This window comes from Diadema antillarum, unplaced genomic scaffold (genome assembly GCF_040938485.1).
Source record: "Diadema antillarum isolate AM-2024a unplaced genomic scaffold, OU_Dant_1.0 scf00000143, whole genome shotgun sequence".
NCBI classification, from domain to species: Eukaryota; Metazoa; Echinodermata; class Echinoidea; order Diadematoida; family Diadematidae; genus Diadema; species Diadema antillarum.
Genome location: NW_027271032.1, coordinates 2,025,496 through 2,041,422, shown reverse-complemented (window position 1 = coordinate 2,041,422; position 15,927 = coordinate 2,025,496). Strand labels below are relative to the sequence as shown.

At 37.7% G+C, this 15,927-nt stretch overlaps 1 protein-coding gene across 1 annotated transcript in view; it reads right to left on the bottom strand.

The window, feature by feature from the left end:
• The window catches only part of LOC139721459 (WD repeat-containing protein 89-like), a 146,895-nt gene that overhangs the window by 3,277 nt on the left and 127,691 nt on the right, over positions 1-15,927 (bottom strand). The window contains exons 9-14 of the mRNA XM_071632775.1: positions 13,041-13,172; positions 9,112-9,198; positions 8,200-8,244; positions 7,096-7,181; positions 6,195-6,300; positions 5,207-5,368 (exon numbers count right to left, since the gene is read on the bottom strand). Coding sequence (XP_071488876.1) covers positions 5,207-5,368; positions 6,195-6,300; positions 7,096-7,181; positions 8,200-8,244; positions 9,112-9,198; positions 13,041-13,172 — 618 coding nt within the window. The remainder of the gene's footprint in view (positions 1-5,206; positions 5,369-6,194; positions 6,301-7,095; positions 7,182-8,199; positions 8,245-9,111; positions 9,199-13,040; positions 13,173-15,927) is intronic.

The window sequence follows — 15,927 nt, the reverse complement described above, 5'->3', positions numbered from 1 at the left end:
TTGCTGGATCATCATGAGAAAGAGCAAACTTGGATCATGAAATGTTGTGACGGAGTTTTTTTAACAGCCAGACAGCTAGCCAACAACTCCTGAAGTTAACAGTTATAGAGTTTACATTCTGCCCAAGTTTATGACAAGTCATAACTTGTAAATAGGACTTTGTCACAGTCACATCAAATAAAACAATAAATGTAGGCACGGTTAACCTTTCCTATGCTTGGGACTTTGGACAATGTGTACAATGCTATGGGGTTTTCTGTGCCAATCAACACTCACAGCACACAATGGGTTAACTCCTTGTGTGTTTTCTGCTCAATCTGTGTGTGCAATTTCATCTTATACATCTGAATGAGGAAACCTCACAAAATACAACTACGCATAACACAAACAGCTCTTGCATGCTTAGTGCTGGAATGCAAAACTCTGGCATGCTTGTAGCATATAGCAAAAACAGAACATATAACATACAGCAAGGCAAAGACAGTGTGATGATAGAACACAGTACAACACGAACCTTACACTGAAAAACGCTGGGGTGTTTACAGGGAACATGAAAGTCTGATCGTGAAATGACATGAATGTGAACATGGATGTTTTTGTTGCTTCATTTTGGGCCTGCTTTGCAGGGCATTTTGTGTCCCAAGCACAACAGAGAACAGATTTTGCAAAATATGACTCTGGCATGCAAAATGGTATGCCCATAGCAAATGTGGTGTCACAAATCATAACCCACATAGCACACATAGTCTGGAAATTATAATAAATGCATTGTTCATATTATCTTTATGACATGGAGACTGACATACAAATATCTTGCATATCCTTTGTGATTCCCCTGAATGGAATGTCTCGTGTGCACAGGCTCCACAAAATATTTCTTTGCGTTTTGTACATGGCATAAGGGCTGCAGAACCGGTGGGGATGGGTTTAGGAGGACAGCCGCCCCCTACAATTTTTGGCCTTAACCCAATGAGGACAAGTCCCGAGTATACTCGGGTAAGTGTCTATGGGAAATGCATGTTGTAGCAAAATCAGCCCATCCTCAATGGGTTAAATAGACTAAATGAAATTAAAATGACCCATGTGGTGACTTATTCGTAGATATAAAAATGAAGATAAAGTGAGATATTTGTTACACCACACACTGTGGAGTCAAGTGAACATTAATCTTACATGTTTCTGCGTCAAATTAGTGAACATATGTTTGCCTGGTTATTGGTGCAGCTGGATTTTACATTTTCTGTGTATTCTATTATTTCTTTGGTAGAAGCCGCAGATCAAAATGATGAAAACTGTCCTCCATACTTTGGATGTTTATTTTGATGATGAGGATGACATTCATGATTTTTCCAGGACACTGTGACATATACTGCTTCACAATTAGTAGTGTTGCCCTCCTCTTTAATCCATGCAATATGGCACGAATTGAGGCCATATAAAGATATACTGCCCTCAGATGGCGGCCAATATTACTTGAGCATTCACATCTGGGTCACAGTACGCTTGGCTGATAGCACGACAGAAATGTTACTCATCCATCAAAATGAAAATCTTTCCAATTTTTCTTCTTTTTTTCTTGACTCTTACATGCAAAGTCATATTTGATTTTTGTTTAGTATAACAATTACACACTGTCAATTTAAAACTTACATGAGATTACCAACAACTCTCAGAACCATAAAATAGAAAGGAGAATAAGAAATAGTGTTACATTTATTCCTTGATCCAGCATTTCCACTAAATTTCTTAGCGCTTTACTGGAGGATGATTTGATGAAAAAAATCTGGCATCCTGAATATCCTGATGCTGAATATTTCTAATTGACTGAAAAAAAAAAAGGAATCGTGAGAAAATTGAAGCTGTGAATTGTATCAAGTTGGATATTTCCTGGAATTGACGAAGAAAGGCAAAGCAACTGGTTCGCACCCCATGTACCATACAGTCATCAAAGCAGCTCCATCTTTCTTGGTTAAATTGATTTAAACTCCCTCCGTCATCCCCCCTCCCTCCTTTTCTCTTTGCTGGAAGATTACTCCTTCAAGGAGCATGATCCTACATGCAAACATTTAATAGCCTCCCTGGACGCCTTGATCCGCTCTGCTGCGGCTCTCTTTCAAACAAGGCGGGGGAAATTTTCCATTGAGCTCTTTTCATTCCATTCCTGACTAATTCAAACAAAATGAGAGAATAAAGACCCCCTTTTAAGGAAAAGAGAAAAAAGAGAAGGAAATGGAAAAAAAGTCTGATTCTTGGTGGATAGTGTCATTCAACTTTCTAGCTTCAGTGTACAAAGCTAAATCAAACAAACTGATAAGAAGGGGCCTTGTCTTTCATTCTTCCATTGATTATCTCTCTTTGTCCTCTCTTTTCAAGTAATGACCTGGTCACTTGTTTACATGGCAACTAATTCCAACAACACTGGGATGGGAGAGGGGTGTTTGAGGGGACAATGGCCAGGATCGGATCTAGCATTCTTGTGGATGATCACTGTTGCTATTAGAAATTGTGCATATCAGTTGGTATATGCCTTTAAAACATTCTGTGTGTAAATGCATTTATCATTTTCAGCTTACTTGAATAACATTGCCTTCAAGATGTACCAGGTACATTTTGTTACTTGATGAGTTGTAGTTTAACTTCATCAGTGTGAATATGAACAAGTCCATACAGCTAATTACATGTTTTAAATCCAAAATTCTCACCAACTAATGAGAAGAACTTAAAGATAGAAATCTCTTTCTTTTTTTTAAAAAGCTAATCCCCAGGTATTGGTTGCGTGTTCCCTTTTTGCCATATTGCTTTGTGCTTTCACATGGTTGTTTGATGTTCTTAGAATTTGACAAATAAGTAGAAACAAGATAAATAAACTGGGGGTCTAGGAGGACAATAGAAGTAGACTGTTTGTGTCCTGTATCTGTTTAACCAATTCCTAAGAGTGTGCCAAGTTTACAGGAATTTTGGGGATCAGGTGGGGAAAAGGGTTTAAAATGTTTTAGCCAATAAACTGTATACACTATCAGGGTTAGAAGGTAGTGCTCAAACATCATGTACGTGCTCTTGAGCTTAATGTTTTGGTTTTTTTCACAAGAAAATAATTGCATTCTTTTCATCACACTTTAAAACTTGATACACTAGTAGAATCAAATGTGTCGCCCACTCTAGCCAAATAATGCAAAAGATTGAAATTGTAGAGTGAAAACAGGTTCTTGATGCCACAAATGATCTAGAAATAAGCCACCTTTGACTCCAAAAAGGCACATCACTTATTTAACATTACATGTTTACACAGTCCCTGCAGTCCTCTGCTTCTGAACATATGGACAGATATAAAATGTACGGAGCACCTCTGTATCACACAACAATAATTTTTGTTGTGTCCAATCAAGGCAAAAGTATTGTGGACACATCTGTCAATACCATCTTTATTTAAATCTTCCCTTGAAATGTACTCATGTGTAAAACCATTCACACAAAGCACAATTAAAAACAAAGCACAAATGAAAACAGAAAAGTGAACACAAAATAAAAACAAAAACAAAACTGCTTTAAAAATAGTGTGCAAAATAAGTGCAAAACCAAGAACATCCACAACAACTGCAGAGGATGAAAACCCTTGAAGACGAAAAAGCCTTTCTAAGGCCCATCAGGATGAGTCGGCAATTTTGGCTTCTTCAAGGGGGATTAGGGAGTTTGAGAGGACTATTTAGAGGGGCTCCCACAAAACCTTCACAGATCATTTGAGGTGGTGTGAGGACAAGCAAGAGAGAGCGTGAGCTGTCTGCCACACCTTCGGTTGCATCGCGGGGCGGAATGTTTGAATCAACATCCAGATGTCAGTGTCTTTGTGAGCACTGTTGCTACAACATTGGTATCTCTACGGAGCAGCGCAGTATCCTTGCAGGGTGGAAGAGCAGGCAAAGTCTTGGAAGATCAATTAGGATATATTCTTCTTCCATCTTATGCATTTAGATGAAGCAAAATGCAAGATTTGAATACATCATCCAAATCTCCTTAGGTTGTGTGTTTCTGTGTGAATGAGCATGGATGTCTATAGAAATGTATCATATTAGATTCTCACATCTTGCTTTGAGTATGAAATATGCCAATCTTGATTATTTGAGTGGATCTGTGATTTTTGAACGATACGAAACATAACATAATTTCCATTGCATGATGCCCAGTAAAATGTATAGACACATTGAAAGACATAGGTCTTTTATGTAAATATAATATAAAATTCTCTTTCAAGATATAGGTCAGAATACATACAGCTCTTCAATGACATACAAACATAGACACAGCAAACAAAAACTGGAATACAAGAATACAAAATTATAATAATGAATCATGGACCTAAAGATGACATGACCGAAACACCAAAAGGCAATGGTAACATGGTAGAATGGCTTAATTCAAATTGTCTCCATACAGTAGTTGCATATTTCAAAAGGTCTGAAGCAGCAGTGTGTGGGTGTGTCTGTCTGTCTGTAGTCTGTGAGGGTCTTTCCACATGCAACTGGATCATCATCTCCGCCAAGGAGGTTATATTATGTTCATTTTTGTTTTTTGCCAGCATTTGCTTATCTGTACGTATATTTACCTCTTAGGAATATAACACAAAAGAATTATGAATAGATTATGATGAAACTTTAAGGATAGGTCCATGTTGTAACAGGAACAGGTAATTTTTTCACTGTTCTTTGAGCATTTCATCCAGGAAGGGAGAAATATGCACCTCATGGTTAGAGACTCAGTTCTCCTTTCTTCCTTTCGAGTGGCACTATTATGGAAAGTGATGCCTTTATTGAGCAATCCAAACTGAATTTATTGCATCGATTGTAGTAATGCTGTGTACGGCTGTGTATTGTTTGTTTATGATATGTCAAACAAACTGCAAATCAATTGTGATGAAAATCATAACTCTACTAATGATGATGATGATGATGATAACGATAACACTGATGGTGCAGAGAAAAATGACAAAGGCAATGATGACGTTAATACTGACAGAAATGATTGTTGCTTGTTGCCATAGTGACCAGGTAATCAGTAGTAAGGGTTTCCTGATGATGATAGAAATCTAGTCTTGCCCTGCCCTAGAGGTCCTCATTAGATGAGAATCCATGCTATAATTCCATAATTCCAGGAGAGCTATAAAGAACAAAAACCATACGAACAAGAAAGAAAACATAGAATCCATATTCACCTTCAGAGGGGAAGACCTCTTCTCAGCTTTCCTTGTTTGCCGAATCCTTTTGTTCTGTGCCGGTGATGTGGTCTCCTTGGTCGTTGACGTCTGATTGCCATTCCTGTCTGGTTGCCATGACGATACAACGCCATCCTCCCCTCCCGTTATCAACGTCTCCGTCTGATGGCGAGAGTTGAAATGTTTTAGTTTGATGGCTTGTGGTGGATTAATTGTGGTAAATTCTCATCTGCATATCATAGATGATCTGCATGTATCTTTTAACCCACTGAGGACGAGTCCCAAGTATACTAGGGCAAGTATCTACGGGAAATAGGTGTTGTAGCAACATCAGCCCGTCCTCAATGGGTTAAAACATGAGAATCTTAGGTTGTTTATGTATTGGGCATTACATCTGCAATGTCATGAAGTACCGTTCTATCCTGCTTCTAAACAGAAATTGTATTCTCCTAAAAAAAAAAAAAAAAAAAAAATCATCTTTGTGGCAGCTTATGCAAGGGACACAAGTAATATTCTTGAACAGTAAGGCCAAAGGATGCTGTCATTGCCATAACGGCAAATAAACCATTATCGTACATATACTTTGAAGCAGCATGTAATTATCCCAGCTATTAAATAGACGATACAAGTAAAATAAGATGCCAAAAATCAACCTTAGTGATATATATTCCTTAAAGAAGACTACTAATTTTATACTAAACTAATTGTTAGCATTCCAAGTCAGAAGTATCTTACTTCTTTGACTTAAAAGAGTATGGAGGACACGTGGCAACTTCATTTCCAAAGGCAGAGCAAGAAACTAAAATCCTGGATCCTATAACAATAAGAACATGCTATCTCAGTAAATTACAATCATAGCCATTACTGTAGTGATAGCCAATCAGCTTCCAGGGTTTCATCTTGCTCCCATGGCAACTGCCATCATGGTGATGTACAGTGACACTCTGTCCTCAATGGGAGACAAGAACCAGCAATGCTTGATACTTACCTGGTTGTCCCAATGAAGACACCTGACTACCCCCTTGTGGATCCCCTTGAGGGGGTGCACGAAGTGTAACCTGTCACGCCCCACTGTCAGGAGGTGTGTGTCACCACTGGAGGAAAGTAAAAAATGGCATAACATGAAAAACAATTTCAATGGTTGCTATGGTGACAGGTACTGGAGGAAAATAAAAACATTGCATGAAATAATAACAAACATGCATTAGCACTTGGGGTTCTAAAATCATAGCTGTCAATACATAAAATGATTCCATTTTTCTTTCAGCAATAGTGCATGTGCACATGTGTACCTTACCGTGTTGAAGACCAGTTCCGAGTATACTTGGGCAGATGTCTATGGGAAATGCATGTCATAGCAAAATCAGCTCATTCGCAAAGGGTTAATATCCCCAATGCTACCTGGATGTCATCACTGAGGGAATTAGCTAACTATTCACTGAGAGCCACACTAGGTACAGGGGACCAGAGTTTATCAAGTACCAGTGGTATGCTTTTATGCAAGTTCTATACTATTCCTACTGCCTTCTGCAAATGAATACAAATGTGATGTGTATTGCTCTCATACAGTCATTCCCAGCTTCTAAGAAAATGGACGATAATTATGATGGTGAATACAACAATCTCCAAGATTGATGACGCAGAGACACATCTAAGGACCATTTGGTAGGAAATTGTGATAACTGCACACCAAAAAGTAGCGAAGCATGATGGAATAAATCATGACCATTACCCCATTCTCATTTCACATGCAGACACTGAGTTTTGAGTCCCCCGAAGGTGCTGTGCCTGTGTGTCACCATTAACCTGTTCCTTACGGAAACCTGGTGGCCTGTGTATTATGTCTGTGGGGATTTCAGAATTCAGTAGGAAACAGCTTAAAGACTCACCTGTTGGTTCCTCCGAGGACGATGAGGGACTTGAGGGAGGAGTGGTAGAAACAATCTACCAGGTAATCCACTTGACAGCAGTCCTCCTATACAGGTGCAGACATCACGGAGTATGGGTGAAGACATAACGCAAGTGATATAAACAGTACATTATTAATCATGTGGGAAGCAAAAGCGAGTTACTACTGTGGGCTACACACAACATTAAAGGCATTATTTACCATTTGCTAATGAAACAAAAACCCAGCTTTTGTGCTTAAGAATATTTAGAAAATGTTAGTTGGGGATAGAAACCAATGTAAAAAATTGAGTAAGTATCATCAATGTCAAGTATTGGAAAATATAAAAATGTGAAAAATAGTTATAATAAAATTGTTTCAAGAATAAACCATCTACAGCTATGGTTTAGTGAGAAAAATAGTGATATCTCATTATATTTTAGGTTTTGTTGCAAAATTTTTATATGGTAGGATGCTTTGTGATACAACTGACCTACACGTATACCTAAAATGTGATAACTTGACCATTTTCAAAATCACTTCTCCCAATGGTAAACTGTATCTTTAATGCCTTTCTTCTTCTAAACATGCAATACATGCAGTAGTTAAGAATGAGGAGGACAGTAACATTTTTGCCAAGTTGGTGATGATAAATTTTACAGCTGTCTACATAAAAAAAAATCCCTGCATAAGATTGATACTCAACGTTTTCTTGAAAATATCATTTATGATTGAAAAAAACAAACAAACAAATGATAACATTTGCACTGCTTCCATTGTAACTCCTTGAAGGGCACTTTAAATATGTCACTCATTCTAAGTTAGGGAAGTGGAGTTTGTGTATACTCCGCTAGCTACTGTGTATCTTGCAGTTGTGAAAACAATTGTCCCTATTATTCTACATCTCTGATAGGGATTATATTGTAATATAAGGAGCCATACATTTTGTGACAGCATCAATCAAAAAATTATGAAAGAAAAGGAAACTCTTCAATAGAAGTTATCAATAGAAAGAAATATTCGTAAACAGAAAAATGGGACTAAAAGCATTGATAATTATTGTCAGTGATCTAAATTTTAAAAGAAAAATAACATCTATACTTACTTTTAATGACTCCCTTATTGCTCCAAACCTTGTTATTTCTGATGACTGCAATAGAAACATTGAAAAACAAACTGCCATAAGAAACAGAAAAAATATATACAGCAAAATTTTTGGTGTAAAAAATAACAAAAACAAAGTATTACTTATTCATGTATTTGTATATATTCAGCATTCTTGATATGAACCCATCAATCTACATGTTACATATCCATATGACTGTCTGTTTATCTTTTGTTTTCTTTCTCTCTAGCTATATCTATCTACCTATCTATCTACCTATTTATATATTCATCTATCATATTTCTCTCTATTTATCTATCTATTAATCTATCTATCTATCTATATATCTACCTATATACCTATCTATCTATCCATCTATCTATCTATCTGCCTTTACAATCTTAATTTCTCATGACACAAACATGCTGGATGCTCCTTGGAACAATTAGCAACTGCAATCTTTAAATATACTGATGGTGGAGAGAATTAAAACAGACTGTGAGGTCGCTCTTCATGTTCCACTGAACAGTGTAGTCATAATCTACAGTAACGTACAGTAACCGTCACTTGGAGGTCAAATGGGTGTCACACAATACCTAAAGCTCAGTCAGCAATTAGGAGAGTCAAGTTTCTCATTGGTCTTTATTGATTTTGCCTCCAGCTACGGCCTTAGTTGAAACTAATCAAATCAACTGTGCGTGCAACATCAAGTTTGACTCTGGCTAATTCGTTCCATTACACAGAGCATAAAACACTAATTGCATTGCTTCCGAAACAAATTTGTCGGCAAAAAAACACAAGAGATAGAATATTGGTCACGGTCAGTCAGTGCTGTTTGCCTTTAGTGACATGATCGTGAATGAAGTATTTTAGCCGCCACGGTCAGACGATGGTATGATTCATCAAAATTACCTCCACGGCGTCAAAAATGAGGATGGTGTCTGTGTGCGTCAGACAGTACAGGTATTCGCTGTTTGTTCCACACCAGCCAATGCGACTCTGCATAAAAGAGGGCAAACATGCATTCATGACATACTTAACATTCAAGAGATTCATACAATGTATCTCAGAAGACGAGGTCACTACTCTGTGTGCATTTATAGGTATTTCTGAGGTAAATCCTCCCATACAATTTGAATTCTTTGTGTCTTGCTCCAAAGGATTCAGGGGTCTGTTTTATAAAGTCATCACATAAAAGTCTTTAAATATGTCGGTTCAAGTCCAAATATCTGTATACATTTGAGACAAAAGCCTTTGAAAAAATGCCATTCTTTCCCTCCTGCTCCACTCAATTCAGACCTTTATGAACATGGTCACTTTTGTGTTTCAATTCATAGACACTTCCATGGTAAATGCAGCAAGTAGCATCCATCTCCTGTGTAGAATTATCCTTTGTTGACAATTTGTAAACATCAGCTGTTGATATGCCCTATGTACACAGAAATGTTCCTGAGTTCTCCATGGAAAGCCTGTGGCATCTGACTAACACTGCACATTTCAAGCAAGTTATTCTATTTTGAATAGTATAGGAATGATGCAAAAGAATACAAATATACTTGAACAATATATCTATACAAAAAATAGAATATTATATTACCCTCCATACTTTAACATACATAATATAAACACTATCCTTGACTCTCTTGACTCCCATCAATGGAAATTCAACACTCAATGCTCTTACTGCATAAGATATGAGTGAATAGCCATACACGGGATAATATATGTTCATTGTATATCTGTTACATCAATACCTTGTATATCTTGACTGAACAATCTCTCTTTACCCCCTTTCATTTCTTTTCCCCTATTTCACTATCCTGCATTATTCCGTTTTAGTATTTCATTTCCTGTTCTCTAATCTTTATCCTGCCACCTTCTAGACCATAGCATTCTTTCTATCTCTCTGTCTGGGGTCATGGTCTTCCTTCCCTTCTGGTGAACACTAGAGGGCACCATGCATATTTGGAGATGGTGTAAAATTGATGGACGTTTTCGCTTTAAGTCCTAGACACAAACTAGACCTGTCCAATCCCACCTCACTGTGCAACCATCTAACCGAAAGCTTTTAGATGAAAGACAAAGCAAACTAAAAAATTTCTTGCTTTGGAATGTTTTGGAGAACGAGATAGATACAGAGATCAAATTTGATGGACTGGCAAACAAACGAAACGGGAGCCGCTCTTGGCGGCTTATTTGTGTAGTATCTCATCGACCTGTCAGGGATGTTTGCTCAAGTCTTCAAAACTCATCTTGTCAGCTGACTCTCTCCCTATCAACAGACTACCTGTAAATTCTCTCATCTGTGTGTAGAGGTCATATATCAACAGAGTCAGCTGAAGTCAAGAGTGATGCATGAGAAATCAAGCCCTGAAGAATCGCCATGGCAACATTGTGTAGCCATCATCCCTATGTCAACACCACAACATCCCCTCTTAACAGCTCAAGCTTTTAACTAAATCTGCTTCAGATATCAAATTATACTTACAGCTTGCCTTGAACATGTAATGACTGAAAACTGTGGAAAATTGCACCCCCTCTCCCTTCCCTCAATCTCTACCCCCCCCCCCCCCCCCCCCCCCCCCCCCTGAAAAAAGAGAGGAATGACTGCTTACTTTTGTAAAAGAGATTGGGAAACAACATTTTCCTCCTCCTCATTTCATAACATTTTGTAGCTTCAGATCCCTTGTTAAAATTCATTATTTCAGTGTTTTTTCTTTCTGCCTCCAAGATCCTGCCTGATATCCAGTGGATTTTTTGCCAATTTCTTCTTTCATCATGATTTTACTTTGATGCATACTTTCCTTTAAGACTGTAACAATTTTGAAATAATGTTGAATTGATATATTATGATTATGATTATTATATTCACTGAAACCAACTGAACCAAACTATGCCTACAAAACCATACAACATTGCATACAACCTCCTTAACCTGTTGAGGACGAGTCCCGAGTATACTTGGGCAAGCTTCTATGGGAAATACGTGTCGTAGCAAAATCGAAATGTCCTCAACGGGTTGAGAGATACACATACAGAACTAGCAGCCTCCCCTCCTCTCTATCCTTCATTTTTCACAGATATGCATTACTGCTTATCTGTGTGTCTTTGTAAAACTTGACATTCACTCCAATGAATGCACCAACAAACTAGACTTATTTAAAGCAAAACTACAGTCAGCCACTCCTCTTATCTGAGTAAGTCATTTTACGGCCTACATCATCTGGCTTGTGGAATGAAGATTCAAGAACTGGTGCAATTCTCATCCAAAGCACAAAGCTTCATCCCATATTGAGAACTTTGTCCTGAACAAGTTTGATAGGTCAACTGGGTACCAATAAATGTGTGGCGAAACATTGCATTGCTAGAGATAAGTACCAGTAATAGGGGACAGACATATAACGACGGAGCTAAACTCATTTTCATCGTTTCGCAGGGACACAAAATGACATCAAATCAAGCGTTTGTTTTGCAGGAGACCATATCATCCAATTCATGAGAGTGGATCAATACTGCAGCTGCTTTTCTTTGCTTTTAATGGCCGTCCAGCCACCATGCAATGTCTAAGTGCTCTGAAATGGCTGTCAGAGGCGGATGTGCAAACAGGAAGATATTTTTTTAGGTCAATAAATGGAGTGGCTGGCTCCTCCTCTGGCTGGGAGATGGAGATGAGGGCAGACAGGACGTTGGGATACATCTGGGAGTTCACTGGCTGACAGAGCAATGCCAAGCCACCCTCCTTCACCCTTCACACCCCTCTTCTTCCCATCACCCTCCTCTCCCCTTCTCACAATGCTGTCTACTGCCTCCCCCCATGCCTCCCTTCCCCAACAACCAAGCCAAACCAATTGTCATATATCCCGTCTGCATTTAACTTTTGAATATTGAGGGGTACAAATAGAGGACCTGATCTGTAGATAAGCTGGAGCTGGGGTTGGTACAATCAATCTTTTCCAGCATTATTCAAAAACAGCAACAACAAATGGCCAAAGAAGAAAACAATATTCACACTTTGATAAGAGTTGCCCATGTTATGAAGCGGTCATAGAAGGGGAAAGGGTATGAGTGTCATGGAGGTTAGGGTGAGAGAGTTTTATTGGACATGTCAGACTCTTTCACAGAAATGGGCTCAATTTTCAGTGTTTTATTGCTGTGACCTAGTGTATCATACAATCACACTACTCATGGGTCAAATAGCAGCATTGCTGGTTGATATCAAAAAATTTCAGGTCAAGTTGCCTGGAAAATGTTCTCACAGGACCGTGCCTTATCTATTGCTTCAAAAGCAAACCTGGAAATTGGATGGAAGTATCTTGGTATGAGCTGATTAATTCTGAAGATTGCGTATCAATTATCGACGAAAAAAAAAAGCAAAAACCAAAAATTTCAACAGCAAAATATGCAAAAGAATGATATTCCGATAAGTGGAAAAGTCAACAACATGCTCAGTTAAAGCTGATGGTCCCTATAGAGTAATAAGCTTAAGAGTTTGTGTTTCTTAAAGAGTATTGCCCGGGCCCTGTTTCATATAGCTGTTCGTAAGCTGTTCGACTTAAATATGGCAAGCCAAGTGGGGTTTCTTCACCATTGTTAATTTCAATAGCTAAAGTTGAAATTTGCAGATGATAATGATTATTCTTTTAGTTGAAAGTGCATTTTTGCCTCAATATAGATAAAATATTGACATACAGTCGTACTTTGTTAAGATGTAAGAAAAAAAAAATGCATACATTTTGGCACTTTATATTTCAGTCGTTCGTAAAGTCGTGCGTAACTTTACGAACAGCTTTATGAAACGGGGCCCTGATTTGTTGGCCCTCCTTTGATTGGTTTCTGCTTACCACCGAGGAGTCTGAGTTCAGCGTCGTCACCAAGGCATCTTCCTCATTGTTTTGACTCGTGTCGAAGACACACACCAGTCCGTCCGTAGACCCCGTGGCCAGACTCGATGATTTGGTGGGATGGAACTTGACCTAGGACAATGTGTATCAAAGTTTTAGAGACAAAAATAATATAAATCTACAATTGACCAATGAACGGGCCCTGTCAAACAGCAATATCAGTGTGTAATTAATAGATTCAATGCTGTCCCTTTCTTCCACATGTAACATGGTTAAATTCTCTATTTTTTCTTTTTTATTTAGTAAAGCAGTGTTAAATTTTCATGCGTAATGACAGCTGTTAGCATTTTAAGTCATGCCTTATGCTGCAAACTCTTTTGGATTTCATTGCTTCAATTTGATCACATGCTTTGATTTTTGGCATCTTTGCATTTGGCATCTTTGCAAAGTGATATTTGTTTAAGTTTTCCCTATCCCTTGTAATTTGATTTAAAGATTATTTTGAATGTACCCTGTTAATCAAATTATGAGTTTTACTTCATCCAACAACTACAGAACAGTACTACAATGTGAAAGACAGAACTAAAGTACAGTACAGCACTCCTGAAGTATTGTGGCTAAGTATAATACAGAGCTGTGAATGCATTAGAATGTACTATCAACACATCATTTCATAAAACACATGAGAACAGGCAAACACAATGTTCAGCATTCATTAAGTGCAATACCTGCTCACAGTATAAACAATGTGATTGCAGATTCCACTTAGTGAGGCAAAAAGACACAGAAATACGATTGCATCTGGGTATTTTCCAAAGAAAACGTAACAATCACTGAGAGAATACCTGCAAATATCTTGACTAAAATAAATATGTTTTTCCTCTCCTTCATATTATCTTATCAATTTTCCTCATTCAAGCAAAATTCAGTATATTATTTTCCTGATTCTTCATACAACTTTGTGGCATATGAGGTAATCAAATGCACATACAACCCCCAACATGGTGCAGAAGTATATACTTAGGAACAATGAACTCACAAACGATGTCATACAGAAACGTCAAACGGATAGCATGCAATCTTCTACCTCAATCTCACCAGTATACTGTCTAGTGTTTTTGGAAAAACATCAGGGAACAGTTTTTCAAACATGTACAATACAGCACAAATAGATCTTTAAAAAATAATTTTTTCCTCTCTCAGTTGGGAAGACAGATAAGTGTTGTCCAGATGATAAGTGACCCTGTAATGCTTTGGTCATCACAAGTCATTATGCAATGATCGAGGGTCATGGGGAATAATAAAAGGGTAACTTGTCACATAAGGACGGGGGGGGGGGGGGGGGGCAGAAATCACATTGATGCATGGAAAGAATAAATACCTCATTTAGGGCAAACTATAATTCAATACTTATCATCATCTCCAAAGAAAATAATTCATAGAGACTAGGAATGGCGCAAATCACAACAGCATAACACAGATTTCACAAAGTGAAACAAGTATATAAAATCATATAATCATAAAAATAGCTACAAATCTTCTAAGTAAAGATTAATTTTCAACCAAGTTACAGTAAATATAACATGCATAGCATAATAAAGGTTTAACACAAAGAAACAAGCACATAAAATCATAATCATAAAACCAGCTACAAATATTCCAAGTAATGCTTCATGTTCAACCAAGTTACAGTATACTCAGCATGCATACAACAGCATTCACATACTGTATACGCTATAATTTTCGCGTACATAAATTTTCGCGAATTGCCGATGTCACACATTTTCGCGAGTGGTTAAATTCGCGATTGGGGGACCAGAGAAAACAAGTGGCAAAGAAAGTGTGAATTTTCAACTTACTAGCATATAAGAATGATACTAGTTATACACTGCATGAAAAAGACTTGCCAAACTCTGCGAACTAGTAAGTTAGAATTCAACATTTTCGAAGTGGAAAGTCTATTGCGCTAGATTTCTGACGAGTGGTCCCCTTGCGATAATGGATTGGCTCTCTACAGTATTCGTAAGTAGACGTGGACGTGCGTAAACAAGCTTAGCCAGAATGGTCTGTTCGGTAAGCCGTGACATGGTATTCTAGTACTGAAATGTTCGTATCATTGAGGCAAGGGATTCATTTTGGAAGGTAATATTTTCGCGTGTTGTTAATTTCGCGAATAGCTCCCGACTCGCGAAATTCGCGAAAATAAAACCCCCGCGAAATATATAGCGTATACAGTAATCTAATCATCCAATATATAGGCAGTCATGCTTATACAGAATAGAATATTCATTGGTATGTGGGAAGACTCTCACAACATTTGATCTGCAGAAGCCTACAGATCCAGTAGGCAAAAGTCTCATCAAGAAACGGTAATTTGCAACTGATTGTGACAAAATGAACTTTCAACCAGGATAGAATATTATCCAGAGAGTATTTCTATTAAAAAGAACATAGTTGATGTCTTCAACGTAGGAGAGCAGTGAAATTTTGCTTGGAATTATTCCAGCACTACATTTGAAACATTCAAAAGTTTGAAATGTCATCATGTTAAAAATACCCCAACTCCTGCCCATTTTAATGGTTTGTGACATTTGATTAACAATTGGCATACATTCAAATGGCATTAACCACTGTGCTAAATATCAGACCATGGTTCAAACTACATATAGGTTTTAGAATTTATGAGCAATAATCACTCTGAATGCCCCAACATTAATGTCAAACTCCATAAGTTACTACCACATATTATGACCACAAACTAAAAAGGGAGTGCTCTTCACTATATTTTTGTCAAGAGGTGTACATGGCTATCAGAACAGCCTGTTTTTAGAATGCAACATTAATCATCAAAAGGTTTACTGGCAAGAAATTGTGATATATTGGAAAT